At 45.7% G+C, this 16460-nt stretch overlaps 1 protein-coding gene across 1 annotated transcript in view; it reads right to left on the bottom strand.

Annotated features, from left to right (window-relative positions):
* Positions 1 to 16460, bottom strand: part of LOC134539557 (phosphatidylinositol 4-phosphate 3-kinase C2 domain-containing subunit beta) — a 162935-nt gene that overhangs the window by 105174 nt on the left and 41301 nt on the right. Inside the window, exons 11-14 of the mRNA XM_063381696.1 lie at positions 9121 to 9322; positions 7247 to 7423; positions 6147 to 6262; positions 4774 to 4918 (exon numbers count right to left, since the gene is read on the bottom strand). Coding sequence (XP_063237766.1) covers positions 4774 to 4918; positions 6147 to 6262; positions 7247 to 7423; positions 9121 to 9322 — 640 coding nt within the window. The remainder of the gene's footprint in view (positions 1 to 4773; positions 4919 to 6146; positions 6263 to 7246; positions 7424 to 9120; positions 9323 to 16460) is intronic.

Here is a 16460-nt window from a genome sequence, read left to right as displayed (position 1 = left end):
TGTGTTTTGACCGTTTCGAAGCGATAATATTCCCGCCTGAACTCCTGCGATATTCGAGGCATCTAGTGAGTAAACTCGGAACTAACCGGAGCTCTAGCGGCAAACTGTTGAACTCGTTCCTTTCATCAGCGGCAAGTGACAGTTAAATCACAATATTTTGTACTCAGATTATTTAAATTCTGTACGTTGTATTAAAAAAATTAAACCGAAGAATTGTTCATTGTACCTCCTTTAAGTTGTGTGCAAAGTAACAGCCGTGTACCGTTTAAATATATACCTAATATTTAGTTTTGAAAATTTCTAAATTAAAATTAAATAAGAAAGAATTTTTTGAGAAAATTTTCATCATCATATTTACAAAATTCAAAGTTTTATTTACAATTCTACTGTTTATTAATTTTTTTATCTACTACGATATTAATGGGAGAAATAATTTTCTTGGAGGCTGCAAAACTAAGGATCTTAGCCTTAACGTAGTTCATTTATGATATATTCCCGATATTTTACTAATAAGACAGCACACTGAGTTTATTCACAGAAATATTGATTGTTCTAATTTCTTCGTAAGAGTTCAAATTGCTTCCGGTTAACCTTTTTTTTTAAATATGATAATTGATTATTAACTTATAATACTACTTTGATTAATTGTAGCTAACAAATATTTCACCAAGCGCAATAATGAAACAAGCATAAACTAGTGGTGCACCGATGCGGATACCGATGAATCGTAATCGGCGATTATGGGTACTTACCGATTAATCGTAATCGGCGATTATCTTAACGATTACTTTATTGATTATCTACGTCCCGGCGTAATTAAGTAGGTTTTTACCATGTAATATTTTGTTACACATTTTAGGACGAAATACGAAAATATTTGTATTGACGTCGACCCAGGCCGTTATGCCTCGTCAACGTCCTCCCTTGTTTCCCCAGTGCAACATCGGTGAAGTGCGACGGCCAGGGACGCACCCGCGTGCGCCCTAGCGTGCCAGTGAGCCTTTTTTGTGTAATAGATAATTCTGTGTTTGTATATTTTTCCCAAATGGTCAAGGGCCTCAACAAGTATGTAAATAATGTAATCGTAATTTATTAATTCTGTAAATTTGCTTTTGATTAATGTTTCGTTTAGTTGTGTAAATATTCTGTGATTTTCTCAAGTGTTTCGCCGTGCTAGTATGTAATTGCAGCCTGGCACACCGCGGGGCGGGACCTCTCCCATGCCGGCCGATTTCTCCTCCCCTCCCCCGCAGCCCGCGGGCGGGGAAGGGCAGTCGTGTTAAGGGCTCGAACCGAGACAGTCGTGTACGCCGCTCCGCGCTGCTCGCGAGGCGCGTACCTTGAGCTCGTGGCCAGTCGTACGTTTTAGTTCACGGATCGTCGCGGCAGCCAAGCTGCCTCCGCGAGTCATTCATCTAACTGAATTTACGAGTCTTCCGAGGGACATTACCAGTCGAGAGTTCCAGAACGCGGACGTGCAATTACAGGTCTCTGAACTTTCGTCGTCTTTACGAAACGTTACGTAACGGGCCGCGCACGCATTGCGCTTCTTCGCGGAGTAACCTTAAACGGGGTGAGTATTACGTTGGAAAATTCCCAATCCGTGTCGGGACGTCTTAACGGACAGTACGGTCTTACGGGAGTCCGGGTCGCCGCGGGAAGGGCGCTTGTTCCGCGATGGTTCCGCCAGGCTGCAGTAGGCTCTAAAACATCAATAAAAGAGGCTCGTGAAATTGTCAACGCCGAGTTATCCTTGGAACAGCCTACCACTATCCCTCCTCACCTAACTCTCCCTCCAGGTCCCGCAGTTCCCGGTCCCGGCCACGTCGGCCTGGACCCACACCTCTCCGACGAGAGCAGAACGGGCACAACAGGACTATTACGTAAACGGGGAAGCAGGGACCAGAAGCTGAGGGACGTCATTATATATTACAAAATTCATCTAACTCCGTCATAACATGATTACAGATATTTCGTTAAGTTTAATAAATCTCATTGCCTCGAACAATAAAAAATACATTTTTCCTACACGTTTATTTACGTTTCGTCTTTTGTTCTGTCTTTTGTTTAGTGGCCTTGTACATTACCTATAGCCAGAGATGTAAAATAGATGGCACGCAATCAAAATACCACAAGCAGTTGCAGTGGATTCTATGACAATCAATCTTTTCGAGTCGTAGTAGCAGTTCAAAATCGTGGTCCCGATACCTTCTAGAGTTTATCACTGCGTTTTACAAACTCGTTATGGGCGTCTTTGGTAACATTATCCGTTGTGTTATTTGTATGTGACGTGAAAAGTGAAAAAGTATTTATAATTTATATATTCAGTCAACATAAATAAAATCACATGTGTTAGAATTGGTTTTGAGTCATTTTTATATAATTAAAGTGAGATGGCGAGTAGGGAGAAAAAAAGTGAAGTGTGGAAACATTTTTCTATAAACTCAAGTGAACAAAATAAAGCAACATGTTTACATTGTTAAACAGTAATTTCTCGAATAAACCTTATGTCATAGTCGATAATAATGCTAGTTTTCTGCAACCAAAACTTACCCATTGTAAATTACAATTATTAGACTGTAGTTCAAGTTGTTTACAATAACAAATATAAATAGAAGTTAATTTAATTTACACTTTGCAATGACTTCATAGTGTATTTTATATATTTTTATACTGTTATTAAAACTGTATTCTCAATTTTACCTAAATTCACATGGGAATAACAATTTTTGTGTGCATTATTACACTCAAAAATTTAATTATAATCGGTAACTGAATCGGTATCTGCCGATTATTGCTCTCATAATCGGTATTCGAATCGGTAATCGGTAAAGTCATATTGGTGCACCACTAGGCCATAAACCTCAAGTGAAAGAACACCATCTCGTATTTTCATTCAGGCTAACAGGCACGTAGTTGAGTTCCTATAAGGTGTTAGTCTGTTAGTTCATCTCCTAATGTAAAAGAGCAGACCGGTGTTGGAATCGTGGTGGCAGTGGTTGGCTTGCTATACTTGAGCATGTCCACCACGGATCCAAACCCTGATGATGGGCCGTCACAGAGAGAGGCGACACATCTCCGGCGCTAGCCTGGAGAGCTAGGAGTGTTTGGGTAGGCCCCCACGAAGGTGACTGAGTGGTCCCAGATGACAGTGAGTGCCAGATGGTTCTTGATTATGGGGCTTTGGGCCCGAGTGTACTGATTGGTCAGCAAACACATCTCGACTGCAATGGAATAGCGTATACATATCCTGGAGCCATGGGTGGCAGAGCCTTACGGTTGAAATCACCGTGTTAAAAAAGGACCTACAATTACATACAGATTTACCTTTTTAATAAGTTTACTCTGTTAATAATTCTAAATTAGTAAGTAGTACCTTGAGAGACTTCTAAAGAGGGATTTACTGTATGCAGTTTAGTCTATAAAAAAAAAAAGGCTCAGGTATTTAAATACATACATGTTCTTTGTTTCAACAAATTTCTTCCGGAGGACCATAAATATAATAAGAGTCTGATTTAGTTGAATACAACTATGACAACGAAACGATAGCCATGTACAAATCAAACGAACGGCATGCACGCGGCCCGCCATCTTTCCGGACTGTTTATACGACACGCAAAAGGGGCACAAGTAACACTTCACACAACAAGGACATAAGTCACAAAGTCCGAACAATACAATATACCCATTTCATTAGCCTGCTTAAGGCCCTCCCAGCCTAGATATTGTCCAGTCACTTTGTATTAGTATGTACCGTGTTTTATCGCATAATGGTCGCACGCGCGTAATCGTCGCAACCATATTTTAGGTTGTCAAATTGGGATAAAAAAAACTTCTCGTGTAAACGTTGCATGATGTTTTTGGTCCCGTTAGTAGATGCCAAGCGCTTTGTGTAGGTATCTTTTCCGTATGAAACGATTAATTTTAAGGTTAAATCTAATATTTATTCGGTCATTACCACTTAATAAATTAATGGAAAAATACGAAGTTGTTTGACGTGTAAATTTTGTTATAAAGACGTTTTTAAACGTTACTTGCTTTATCTTATCTTCTGCGTCGCCGCGGTGTAGGTATAATCTAAAATTTTATTTCGGTCATTACCACTTATTTATTTAATTAACGAAAATACAACGTTGTCTGACGTGTAAATTTTCTTTTAAAGATGTTTTTAAACTGTATTTCTTTTATCTGATTGTCTGCGTTACAGCGGCGTACCGCTTATAAAAATGTAGCCAGCGCATCATTATGTTTGGTTATGTTGCTTCCCGTATAGAGCGCGCGCACGTAGTCGAATATTGATATCTCTCCGATTGGATGCAACGCGCGCTCTCTGTCAGGTGCCGAGTTAACTCATTTGATAGCCCGCATTCTTTCGTGGCAAGTGTGTACTACGACACGTTAGTTTACGTCAGATTCAAGTAGCTTGCGTTCGCGTTAAAGTTTTGGTTTTTCTATTTAAAGTTGAAAAAAGGTTTTTGTTTAAGTAATTATTAATATAGATTGTTTGGCGTGCTATTGTATACTCCACCTTTTTTTTTAAATAAACGTACTTTCCATGAACTGGTTTTGTTTTTATGAATAACTTTACCTAACAAAAAATTTTTTCCCCCGCATAATCGTCGCACCCCTACTTTTCAAACTTGATTTTAGAATAAAATGTGCGACGATTATGCGAGAAAACACGGTATATACTTATACTAGGTGACGCCTCCATGGAAGTGACACGTTTAACAGGGCATTAAGCTCGGCTGCTGGCTTGCCAGTGGACGTCACCTCGTGAAGGCGTCCTGCTCCGTGATGTCCAGCAGCTGCTGCTGTGTGTTGGGGTCCAGGCTGTTGAAGTCGCACGTCGGCGCCAGCCCGCAGTTCTTCGTGGAGGGGAACACCGTGCAGCCCCCGTAGTCCGGGAACTCCACCCCTGGGCGGGCCAACCTCGCGTCACGCACACGCCCCTGAACACTCTGCTCGTCGGACCACGTCGTGACAGCATCGTCCGTCAAGCTTGTGTTTATGACCCAGATCCCGCCACATGCCTTGTATCAATCAAGTCATGGCAAACACAGTCATTTACACCACAGTTATAAGTTTACCCTGTTGATAAGTCTAAATTAATAAATACCTTGAGAAACTTCTTAACAGGTAAGTATACTGTATGCAGTCTAATCCATCAAAAAAAAAAAAAATGCTTTGTGTTGAAATAAAATTCTGTACAGTTTCCGTAATTTTCCAGGCCATTGTTATGGTGCATATTATCATTTTAAAGAGCTCTTTTTTGCCTTATGTGGATGTTCAGCTGTATTCGAAGCTTGTTACTTAAAAGAAAATTATTTAAGTCTTCTGTGGAAATACGAGTAATGCTACTGACATGAGGATCACCTGCACTGTCAAGATTCAAGACTTCGAAAAGACCAGTTGGTTTTGTAAAGAGATGACACTACAATTGTCAAGACCGGGACTACTAAACGCCCGGTGGTGAAACTCTGCTCACTGCCAGGTTGAATCATGAAATAGTGAAACCAAGGTGGCCAGGATGATGTTTAAAATTGTAATTTGTGTACACTGAAATGTTCATGTCTTTGGATTTTCAGTAAACAAGATGAAGTTGTCAGTGATGAAACAGAACAAATAAACATGCTGGTGATTATGAATGCTTAGATCTGTCTTATAAATTAAATGAACACCAGTCATGGTGATTTTTCGGAATGGTGCTGCCGAAATGCAACAAGTTTACTTTCCCTCCCCCTCCCCATCACTCAAGGTCTGTAACCACTATGGCTGTCAGACCCGAGATTCCTATCTGAGTGGCAGTATTAGCACCATATCCCAGCAACTCCCTGGCTTGTGTCGACAACTGGAATATTAAGAGTGTACGTCAGCAACTTTGCTTTGCAGTCAACACTGTTAATGCAAATTATTTTCAACGTTTAACAAGCAGTTTTCTAATAATTTCAGGAAAACATTTTAACAATAATTTTTAATACAATAAATATGAAGAAAAAAAAATCCTGCCTTCATTGAAATGACAAAGTTAAGCACAAGACTGCTTTCTTGTACGTAGAAAGAAATATATTTTATTCATTATGAAACGGCAGTGCTGACTGGGTACTGAGCCGTGCGACATGCGCGGTGCAGGGCAGCCAACTTACAGAGGACGGGGTCGCTGTCCCCGTGCGGGTGGGTGCCGGGAGCCGGGGCGGGCCCCAGGCGCTTGTCTGCGACCGCGGGCCACAGCGACAGCAGGTAGCTGCCTTGGGCCATCACCCTGCAGACAGCACAGCACAGCACAGTACAGCACAGAACCCTAAAGCACAGTACAGTAAAGTACAGCACAGAACCCTAAAGCACAGTACAGTACAGTAAAGCACAGAACAGTACAGTAAAGCACAGTACAGTACAGTAAAGCACAGTACAGTAGAGTACAACACAGTACAGTAAAGCACAGTACAGTAAAGTACAGTACAGTATAGCACAGTACAGTAAAGTAAAGTACAGTAAAGCACAGTACAGGAGATATGAAACACACATGGGTGATGATGCTTCATCGTACAAGCAAGTGAGTCATACTAAAAATGGGGCATACACTCAAAGGGATACAGATAGACAAAAAACACAAACAAACATAAACAAACACACACACGCACACATGTAATGTAACAGTGTTTCGTCACGAGCACACACAGACGGAAGGCCTTACAACTGCAGAATGACGTCACATTAGTAAAGATTGTTTATGATAATACTGTAATATTTAATGTTTAACTTTGCATTTTATAAATATCAAAATCGATTAAAGAGGATTTTCTCAGCCCTTTTTCCCAGACAAATTTAATTTCATCTAATTACTATAGGTACTACATTTACTCATAAAAAATGCATTCACTTGAAGCAGGGGCGTAGCCAGGGGGGGGGGGGGGGGTTTTAGGGGTTCAAACCCCCCCTTCCTTAGCACCAAATCTTTAATTAATTTCTTATTCATCACTCAAACATATTTCAAATTAAAATTAATAAAACTTTTACCATTAAAATATTTAAATTTAAGTACTGGAAACTGCTAAAATAGCACTATTTTACACCTTAAAATCCAAATTTTCCCGGGGTAGGACCCCCGGACCCCCTTTAATACGGGGGGGGGGGGGGGGGGGGGAGGCATGCTTCTTAACACCCCCCATACACAAATCCTGGCTACGCCACTGACTTGCAGGCTAGAGTACAGAGTGCTAGTGCGCTGCGAGAGAGATAGACGCACCCCTCGTAGTTGAAGAACTGCGTCGCGGCCCAGCCCAGCTCCACCTCCAGCATGCGAGGCTCGCCGCGCTCCTCCTTGGAGTCCGTCTCGGGCGGCAGCTCGGTGCGGCCGTACAGGACCAGCACCAGGCGCGACTCGCGAGGCAGCATGCACACGCTCGTCGTCTCGAAGTTCAGCCTGCGATAACCACACACTCGCTCGTTCGGGTGCCAACATCAGTGTCATTCTGTACATCTTGTATCTCTGGGATGAAGGGCATGTGTCGCACAATTTACTATCTTTGAAAGATTTGTACAATGGGAGTGCATGACTTGATGTAAGTTTTTGGACATACGCCATTGCTGTGGCGTATGTCCAAAAACTTACATCAAGACACAATTTACTATTGTTAATTCTGACAAGACAGCTACCTTTATAGTAAAAATGACAGAAAACTGTTCACATTTTCAAAGAAACAATATTAAAAAGCTTGTTAAAAAAAAAAGAGTGATGTAGATACTCAAGTGTTTCCAGTTTGCTATACTTGAAGCAGCCCTGCCAACGAAACACAAATGTTTCCAGACGGAACTGGTTCAGCCGCTCTGTCTGGCTGAGGGGGTCCGCTCGCAAGCATTTTATTGCATAATCGTCGCACATTTTATGCTAAAATCAAGATTGAAAAGTAGGGATGCCACGATTATGTGAAAATAGCATTTTTTTGTTAGGTAAAGTTATTCTTTAAACCAAAACCTATTTTCAAGGAAAACACGTAATTTAAAAATTAGAGTATACAAAAGCACGCCAAACAATTTAAATTAACAAGTCATGCAACAAAAACATTTTGTTTAACTTTAAATAGAAAAAACAAAACTGTGACGCAAACATGAGTGGGAGCACATAACTATCGTAGTACAGACCACGAGAAAGCACGGGCTATCAAATGTAGTTAACTCGGCAATAGACAGAGTGTGCGCGTTGCATGCAATCGACGAGCTACCTGTACCGATATTCAACAACATGCACGTGCTCCACACGGGTGTCAACATAACCAAACATGAATGATGCCAACTAGCGCTGGCTACATTTTTATAAGCGGTACACAGCGGCGACGCAGACGAAAAGATAAAGTTTATAACATTTGAAAACGTCTTTAAAAGAAAATTTACGCATCAGACAACTTTGTATTTCTGTTAATTAAATAATTAAGCGGTAATATTTGAATGAATATTGGATTTCGATTTTGTAATACAGTACACTCCTGATTATCCGCGAAATTAAGTGGCAGGGCCACCGCGAATAGTGAAAAACGCGGATAATCCGCAAAAGAGCCGAAAATGGGAAACAAAAAAGGTAACATTAATTTCAACTTAAAAATCCAAAACTTTATGTACAGTAAAAGTTACAATCAACAGTAAAAACATTTTAAATGATGCTAAAATTTCAGTATTTTACTGAATTATTAACATACAATACATTTCAGTAATGTAAACATAAAAGTGCTCAACCATACGACAATAAACAAAGCGCGACAGAGAAAAAAAAATAGCAACGCATGCCAGCCTACCGCGTGAGTTCCGAGCAGGCCTGTGGCGTTTTGCTGTATACTGCACGCAATACACTCGTCAGTAGAGTTCAAATTTGCTCACTTGTAATAAAATTACAGGTTTACATATGTGTGCTGTATTTTTTTTCGTAGCAAACGCGGATAATAGAGAGTTTACTGTACATTGTTTTATACGGGAAAACTACCTGTGCAAAGCACTCTGAATCTAAATAATCATGCGAATTTATGCAAGAAATTTTTCTCTCCAAACATTGATGTCCTAAACTAACGGTGCGACGATCATGCGACAACACACGGTAGTGCCGATCACCGAGAAGGCAGAGGGACTGACCAGAAGTCGAACACCACCCGGTCGTAGAAGCCCCTGGAGCGCAGCACCGGCCGGCAGAGCGCCGGCTGGCCGACCGGGCGCGTGCCGTGGTAGATCTGGCCGGCGATCACGAAGTCGCTGTGCGTCCAGCCCTGCAGGGGCCGGTGCAGCGCTCCCACGTGCACCAGCACCGAGTCCAGCACGTCGCAGCTCTGCCGCTTGTCTGTGGGCACGGCACACTTCCCTGTCCACACTTCCCCGCACGCCCATCACAGGCTGCGCGTAGAGACCGGGTTCAATTACCTCCAGGATTCACTCCGACATCCTCTACACGCTCGGGTAAATGCAGGGCCGGTGAAAGGTAAATTGGCGCCCTAGGCGAAAAACCTTAATGACCCCCCCACCCCCCCCCCCCCACCCACGGACACCCCAAAAAAAATTTTCCTTGCCTCAAAATACATCACGTAAACCTAAGATTTTGTCAACAATCAAATGTAAGCAGGCTTGTGTTGTTTATTTTTTACTTTTTTACTTATTACAAATCATAAACAGTTCACTGTGGACTTTAAATAATTACTTATATCAATATAAACATTCCAAACTGTTACAAAAATCCATTTTAATATAGTTTCAATAATCGTTAAACATATTATATGAGCTGTTATGTGTCGTGCTGCGCCGCCCCCAGCTACTTGGCGCCCTAGGCGGTTGCCTAGTTCGCATATATGGACTAGCCGGCCCTGGGTAAATACCAACTGTTCATTGGCTGCCGACTTGTGAGTCGTCTCGATTGTGTGCGCCTGCGATTCGACACTTCTCTGAGTGATGGGTCTCCAATTGGCCCCAAGTCCTCCGGATTAACAGTGAAACCAATGGCAGAAGCAGCACTAAGGTATACGTAATTATTTGAATTTTAGTATAACACGAAATGAACTGGCGAATTTTTCAGGTCTCTAGCTATACGTAATAACAATCTTGAAATACTTCCCTGCTTCAGCCGAGATTCTCACCCGGAACCCCCTGAGAGCTTCGCTCAACTGCATCTTGGAAGTCAGCTGAGTTTTAAGGTTGTCTCGTAATGTGAAAACTGGCTTACTGGTGCATTTCAAAACTACTTGGCTGCAGACTCGCTACTCATAAAAGGAAAATGCCAGTTACCTGTGTTAACCAAAATAATAAATTATTTGTACGAAAAAGAATAAAACTATAAAACTGTTACAGACAGTTGGTTAAAAAGGTTAAAGTTGTGTAAGATGTGAAGAGCCAAAACGAGACAGGGCAGTAAACATTCAGACTTGAACAAGTCGCATGCGGAGCGTGGATAGGCTCACACTATAGTCAGGGTGTTACCAGACCTTGGAGCGTCCAGGGAATACGTCAAGATGTCTGAATGGCAAGATGAAGTATCTTTGATGTGGGGATGCAAATGAAAGAAATTCAATGTGCGTTGAGTCCTGGGAGCTGTCTGTATTTGGTAATGAACTCCCAGCATCTTAATTACTGTATTTACCCGCATATGGATCGCATAATTTATGCTTAATTTTAGTTTAAAAAAGTGTAGTGCAATTCTTGTGCGAATTTATAACTTTGGGTGAGAAAAAAATTATAATTGCTGTGTGTATTGAGTATGTGTGTAAAAAACTCTCCTGTACTGGTTTTTGTTTTTAATAAGTATGTTACGAGTAAGTATAAATTGTTTAGTTAAAATATCTGAGCAGTGCATGAAGAGCACTATGAATGGCTCCATTGATCTCATCTGACATTCGGCTGGAGGAGGGGAAATCTAAAAATAAACCAGCGAGGTTGTGTGTATGTCTATGACAGTTCTTCCTCCCTCCCTCACCTCACCCATACTTGTGAATGTCCGTGAACTGGCAAAATCTCCACGTGTCTCTTTTGACAGGTTATTAAGACGCAACCGTGACCCAAAATAATCATTTTTGCATGAGATTCTCAACTTTCAAATGCAACATTCCGTGATAAAACTACAGCAGGAACTCTGAACGGCATACTGCCACAACCAAGCTATAGGTTGGGACAGGATTATATGGTAAATTGATATAAATCCGAAATACAACCATAAAATGTGTGTACATACACCATATAATACCAAAATTTTAAGATAATGCACCATAAAAAACCAAAATGTAACTAAGATCATAGAATTAACCAGCATTTATAACCAAAAATTAACTCAAAACACATAAACATAAACTTTTAATATCAAAATCGAATAAATGTAATTTATTTAGCAAGAAATTTGGTATCAAAATATACACACTAAAAAGATTGAAAAAATCTTTAATTTTTTTATCTTGAAACTCTTTTTAGCAAGTCATTTTTTAACATTATAATAGTCCATTTTCCAAACACAGAAATACTTGACAATTTAATTTTATTGTCAAAATAGTTAAATATGCTTATTAAAATTATTTTATTTAAAAGTGTTACATGTATTAGTCAAAATATTTAAGTACCGTACTCATTTAATATTATTCTATAGTTATTAATAAACAGTATTCATAAATAATAAAACAATAACACCATATAATCTTGTTCCTCGCTACAGGATACGGTACACACTTGCAGGCATCTCAGCCCTGGACTGCAGCTGGAAGTCCACCCTGAACGCCTGGCAGTACGTCTCTATGAGCCCTCGCTACAGGATACGGTACACACTTGCAGGCATCTCAGCCCTGGACTGCAGCTGGAAGTCCACCCTGAACGCCTGGCAGTACGTCTCTATGAGCCCTCGCTACAGGATACGGTACGCACTTGCAGGCATCTCAGCCCTGGACTGCAGCTGGAAGTCCACCCTGAACGCCTGGCAGTACGTCTCTATGAGCCCTCGCTACAGGATACGGTACGCACTTGCAGGCATCTCAGCCCTGGACTGCAGCTGGAAGTCCACCCTGAACGCCTGGCAGTACGTCTCTATGAGCCCTCGCTACAGGATACGGTACACACTTGCAGGCATCTCAGCCCTGGACTGCAGCTGGAAGTCCACCCTGAACGCCTGGCAGTACGTCTCTATGAGCCCTCGCTACAGGATACGGTACGCACTTGCAGGCATCTCAGCCCTGGACTGCAGCTGGAAGTCCACCCTGAACGCCTGGCAGTACGTCTCTATGAGCCCTCGCTACAGGATACGGTACACACTTGCAGGCATCTCAGCCCTGGACTGCAGCTGGAAGTCCACCCTGAACGCCTGGCAGTACGTCTCTATGAGCCCTCGCTACAGGATACGGTACGCACTTGCAGGCATCTCAGCCCTGGACTGCAGCTGGAAGTCCACCCTGAACGCCTGGCAGTACGTCTAAATGAGCCCTCGCTACAGGATAGGGTACGCACTTGCAGGCATCTCAGCCCTGGACTGCAGCTGGAAGTCCACCCTGAACGCCTGGCAGTACGTCTCTATGAGCCCTCGCTACAGGATACGGTACGCACTTGCAGGCATCTCAGCCCTGGACTGCAGCTGGAAGTCCACCCTGAACACCTGGCAGTACGTCTCTATGAGCCCTCGCTACAGGATACGGTACACATTTGCAGGCATCTCAGCCCTGGACTGCAGCTGGCAGTCCACCCTGAATGCCTAGCAGTACGTCTCTATGAGCCCTAGCTACAGGATACGGTACACACTTGCAGGCATCTCAGCCCTGGACTGCTGCTGGAAGTCCACCCTGAATGCCTAGCAGTACGTCTCTATGAGCCCTCGCTACAGGATACGGTACACACTTGCAAGCATCTCAGCCCTGGACTGCAGCTGGCAGTCCACCCTGAACGCCTGGCAGTACGTCTCTATGAGCCCTCGCTACAGGATACGGTACACACTTGCAGGCATCTCAGCCCTGGACTGCAGCTGGCAGTTCACCCTGAACGCCTGGCAGTACGTCTCTATGAGCCCTCGCTACAGGATACGGTACACACTTGCAGGCATCTCAGCCCTGGACTGCAGCTGGCAGTCCACCCTGAATGCCTAGCAGTACGTCTCTATGAGCCCTCGCTACAGGATACGGTACACACTTGCAGGCATCTCAGCCCTGGACTGCAGCTGGCAGTCCCCCTGAATGCCTAGCAGTACGTCTCTATGAGCCCTCGCTACAGGATACGGTACACACTTGCAGGCATCTCAGCCCTGGACTGCAGCTGGAAGTCCACCCTGAACGCCTGGCAGTACGTCTCTATGAGCCCTCGCTACAGGATACGGTACACACTTGCAGGCATCTCAGCCCTGGACTGCAGCTGGAAGTCCACCCTGAACGCCTGGCAGTACGTCTCTATGAGCCCTCGCTACAGGATACGGTACACACTTGCAGGCATCTCAGCCCTGGACTGCAGCTGGAAGTCCACCCTGAACGCCTGGCAGTACGTCTCTATGAGCCCTCGCTACAGGATACGGTACACACTTGCTGGAATCTCAGCCCTGGACTGCAGCTGGAAGTCCACCCTGAACGCCTGGCAGTACGTCTCTATGAGCCCTCGCTACAGGATACGGTACACACTTGCAGGCATCTCAGCCCTGGACTGCAGCTGGCAGTCCCCCTGAATGCCTAGCAGTACGTCTCTATGAGCCCTCGCTACAGGATACGGTACACACTTGCAGGCATCTCAGCCCTGGACTGCAGCTGGAAGTCCACCCTGAACGCCTGGCAGTACGTCTCTATGAGCCCTCACTACAGGATACGGTACACACTTGCAGGCATCTCAGCCCTGGACTGCAGCTGGAAGTCCACCCTGAACGCCTGGCAGTACGTCTCTATGAGCCCTCGCTACAGGATACGGTACACACTTGCAGGCATCTCAGCCCTGGACTGCAGCTGGAAGTCCACCCTGAACGCCTGGCAGTACGTCTCTATGAGCCCTCGCTACAGGATACGGTACACACTTGCAGGCATCTCAGCCCTGGACTGCAGCTGGAAGTCCACCCTGAACGCCTGGCAGTACGTCTCTATGAGCCCTCGCTACAGGATACGGTACACACTTGCAGGCATCTCAGCCCTGGACTGCAGCTGGAAGTCCACCCTGAACGCCTGGCAGTACGTCTCTATGAGCCCTCGCTACAGGATACGGTACACACTTGCTGGCATCTCAGCCCTGGACTGCAGCTGGAAGTCCACCCTGAACGCCTGGCAGTACGTCTCTATGAGCCCTCGCTACAGGATACGGTACACACTTGCAGGCATCTCAGCCCAGGACTGCAGCTGGCAGTCCCCCTGAATGCCTAGCAGTACGTCTCTATGAGCCCTCGCTACAGGATACGGTACACACTTGCAGGCATCTCAGCCCTGGACTGCAGCTGGAAGTCCACCCTGAACGCCTGGCAGTACGTCTCTATGAGCCCTCACTACAGGATACGGTACACACTTGCAGGCATCTCAGCCCTGGACTGCAGCTGGAAGTCCACCCTGAACGCCTGGCAGTACGTCTCTATGAGCCCTCGCTACAGGATACGGTACGCACTTGCAGGCATCTCAGCCCTGGACAACAGCTGGAAGTCCACCCTGAACGCCTGGCAGTACGTCTCTATGAGCCCTCGCTACAGGATACGGTACACACTTGCAGGCATCTCAGCCCTGGACTGCAGCTGGCAGTCCACCCTGAATGCCTAGCAGTACGTCTCTATGAGCCCTCGCTACAGGATACGGTACACACTTGCAGGCATCTCAGCCCTGGACTGCAGCTGGCAGTCCACCCTGAATGCCTGGCAGTACGTCTCTATGAGCCCTCGCTACAGGATACGGTACACACTTGCAGGCATCTCAGCCCTGGACTGCAGCTGGAAGTCCACCCTGAACGCCTGGCAGTACGTCTCTATGAGCCCTCGCTACAGGATACGGTACACACTTGCAGGCATCTCAGCCCTGGACTGCAGCTGGAAGTCCACCCTGAACGCCTGGCAGTACGTCTCTATGAGCCCTCGCTACAGGATACGGTACACACTTGCAGGCATCTCAGCCCTGGACTGCAGCTGGCAGTCCACCCTGAATGCCTAGCAGTACGTCTCTATGAGCCCTCGCTACAGGATACGGTACACACTTGCAGGCATCTCAGCCCTGGACTGCAGCTGGCAGTCCACCCTGAATGCCTAGCAGTACGTCTCTATGAGCCCTCGCTACAGGATACGGTACACACTTGCAGGCATCTCAGCCCTGGACTGCAGCTGGAAGTCCACCCTGAACGCCTGGCAGTACGTCTCTATGAGCCCTCGCTACAGGATACGGTACACACTTGCAGGCATCTCAGCCCTGGAATGCAGCTGGAAGTCCACCCTGAACGCCTGGCAGTACGTCTCTATGAGCCCTCGCTACAGGATACGGTACACACTTGCAGGCATCTCAGCCCTGGACTGCAGCTGGCAGTCCACCCTGAATGCCTGGCAGTACGTCTCTATGAGCCCTCGCTACAGGATACGGTACACACTTGCAGGCATCTCAGCCCTGGACTGCAGCTGGAAGTCCACCCTGAACGCCTGGCAGTACGTCTCTATGAGTCCTCGCTACAGGATACGGTACACACTTGCAGGCATCTCAGCCCTGGACTGCAGCTGGAAGTCCACCCTGAACGCCTGGCAGTACGTCTCTATGAGCCCTCGCTACAGGATACGGTACACACTTGCAGGCATCTCAGCCCTGGACTGCAGCTGGAAGTCCACCCTGAACGCCTGGCAGTACGTCTCTATGAGCCCTCGCTACAGGATACGGTACACACTTGCAGGCATCTCAGCCCTGGACTGCAGCTGGAAGTCCACCCTGAACGCCTGGCAGTACGTCTCTATGAGCCCTCGCTACAGGATACGGTACACACTTGCAGGCATCTCAGCCCTGGACTGCAGCTGGAAGTCCACCCTGAACGCCTGGCAGTACGTCTCTATGAGCCCTCGCTACAGGATACGGTACACACTTGCAGGCATCTCAGCCCTGGACTGCAGCTGGAAGTCCACCCTGAACGCCTGGCAGTACTTCTCTATGAGCCCTCGCTACAGGATACGGTACGCACTTGCAGGCATCTCAGCCCTGGACTGCAGCTGGCAGTCCACCCTGAATGCCTAGCAGTACGTCTCTATGAGCCCTCGCTACAGGATACGGTACACACTTGCAGGCATCTCAGCCCTGGACTGCAGCTGGCAGTCCACCCTGAATGCCTGGCAGTACGTCTCTATGAGCCCTCGCTACAGGATACGGTACACACTTGCAGGCATCTCAGCCCTGGACTGCAGCTGGAAGTCCACCCTGAACGCCTGGCAGTACGTCTCTATGAGCCCTCGCTACAGGATACGGTACACACTTGCAGGCATCTCAGCCCTGGACTGCAGCTGGAAGTCCACCCTGAACGCCTGGCAGTACGTCTCTATGAGCCCTTGC

The sequence above is a fragment of the Bacillus rossius genome, chromosome 15 (assembly GCF_032445375.1).
Source record: "Bacillus rossius redtenbacheri isolate Brsri chromosome 15, Brsri_v3, whole genome shotgun sequence".
In the NCBI taxonomy this organism is placed as follows: Eukaryota; Metazoa; Arthropoda; class Insecta; order Phasmatodea; family Bacillidae; genus Bacillus; species Bacillus rossius.
Note: the sequence above shows the minus strand (reverse complement) of the source record. Positions and strands in the feature narration are given on the sequence as shown.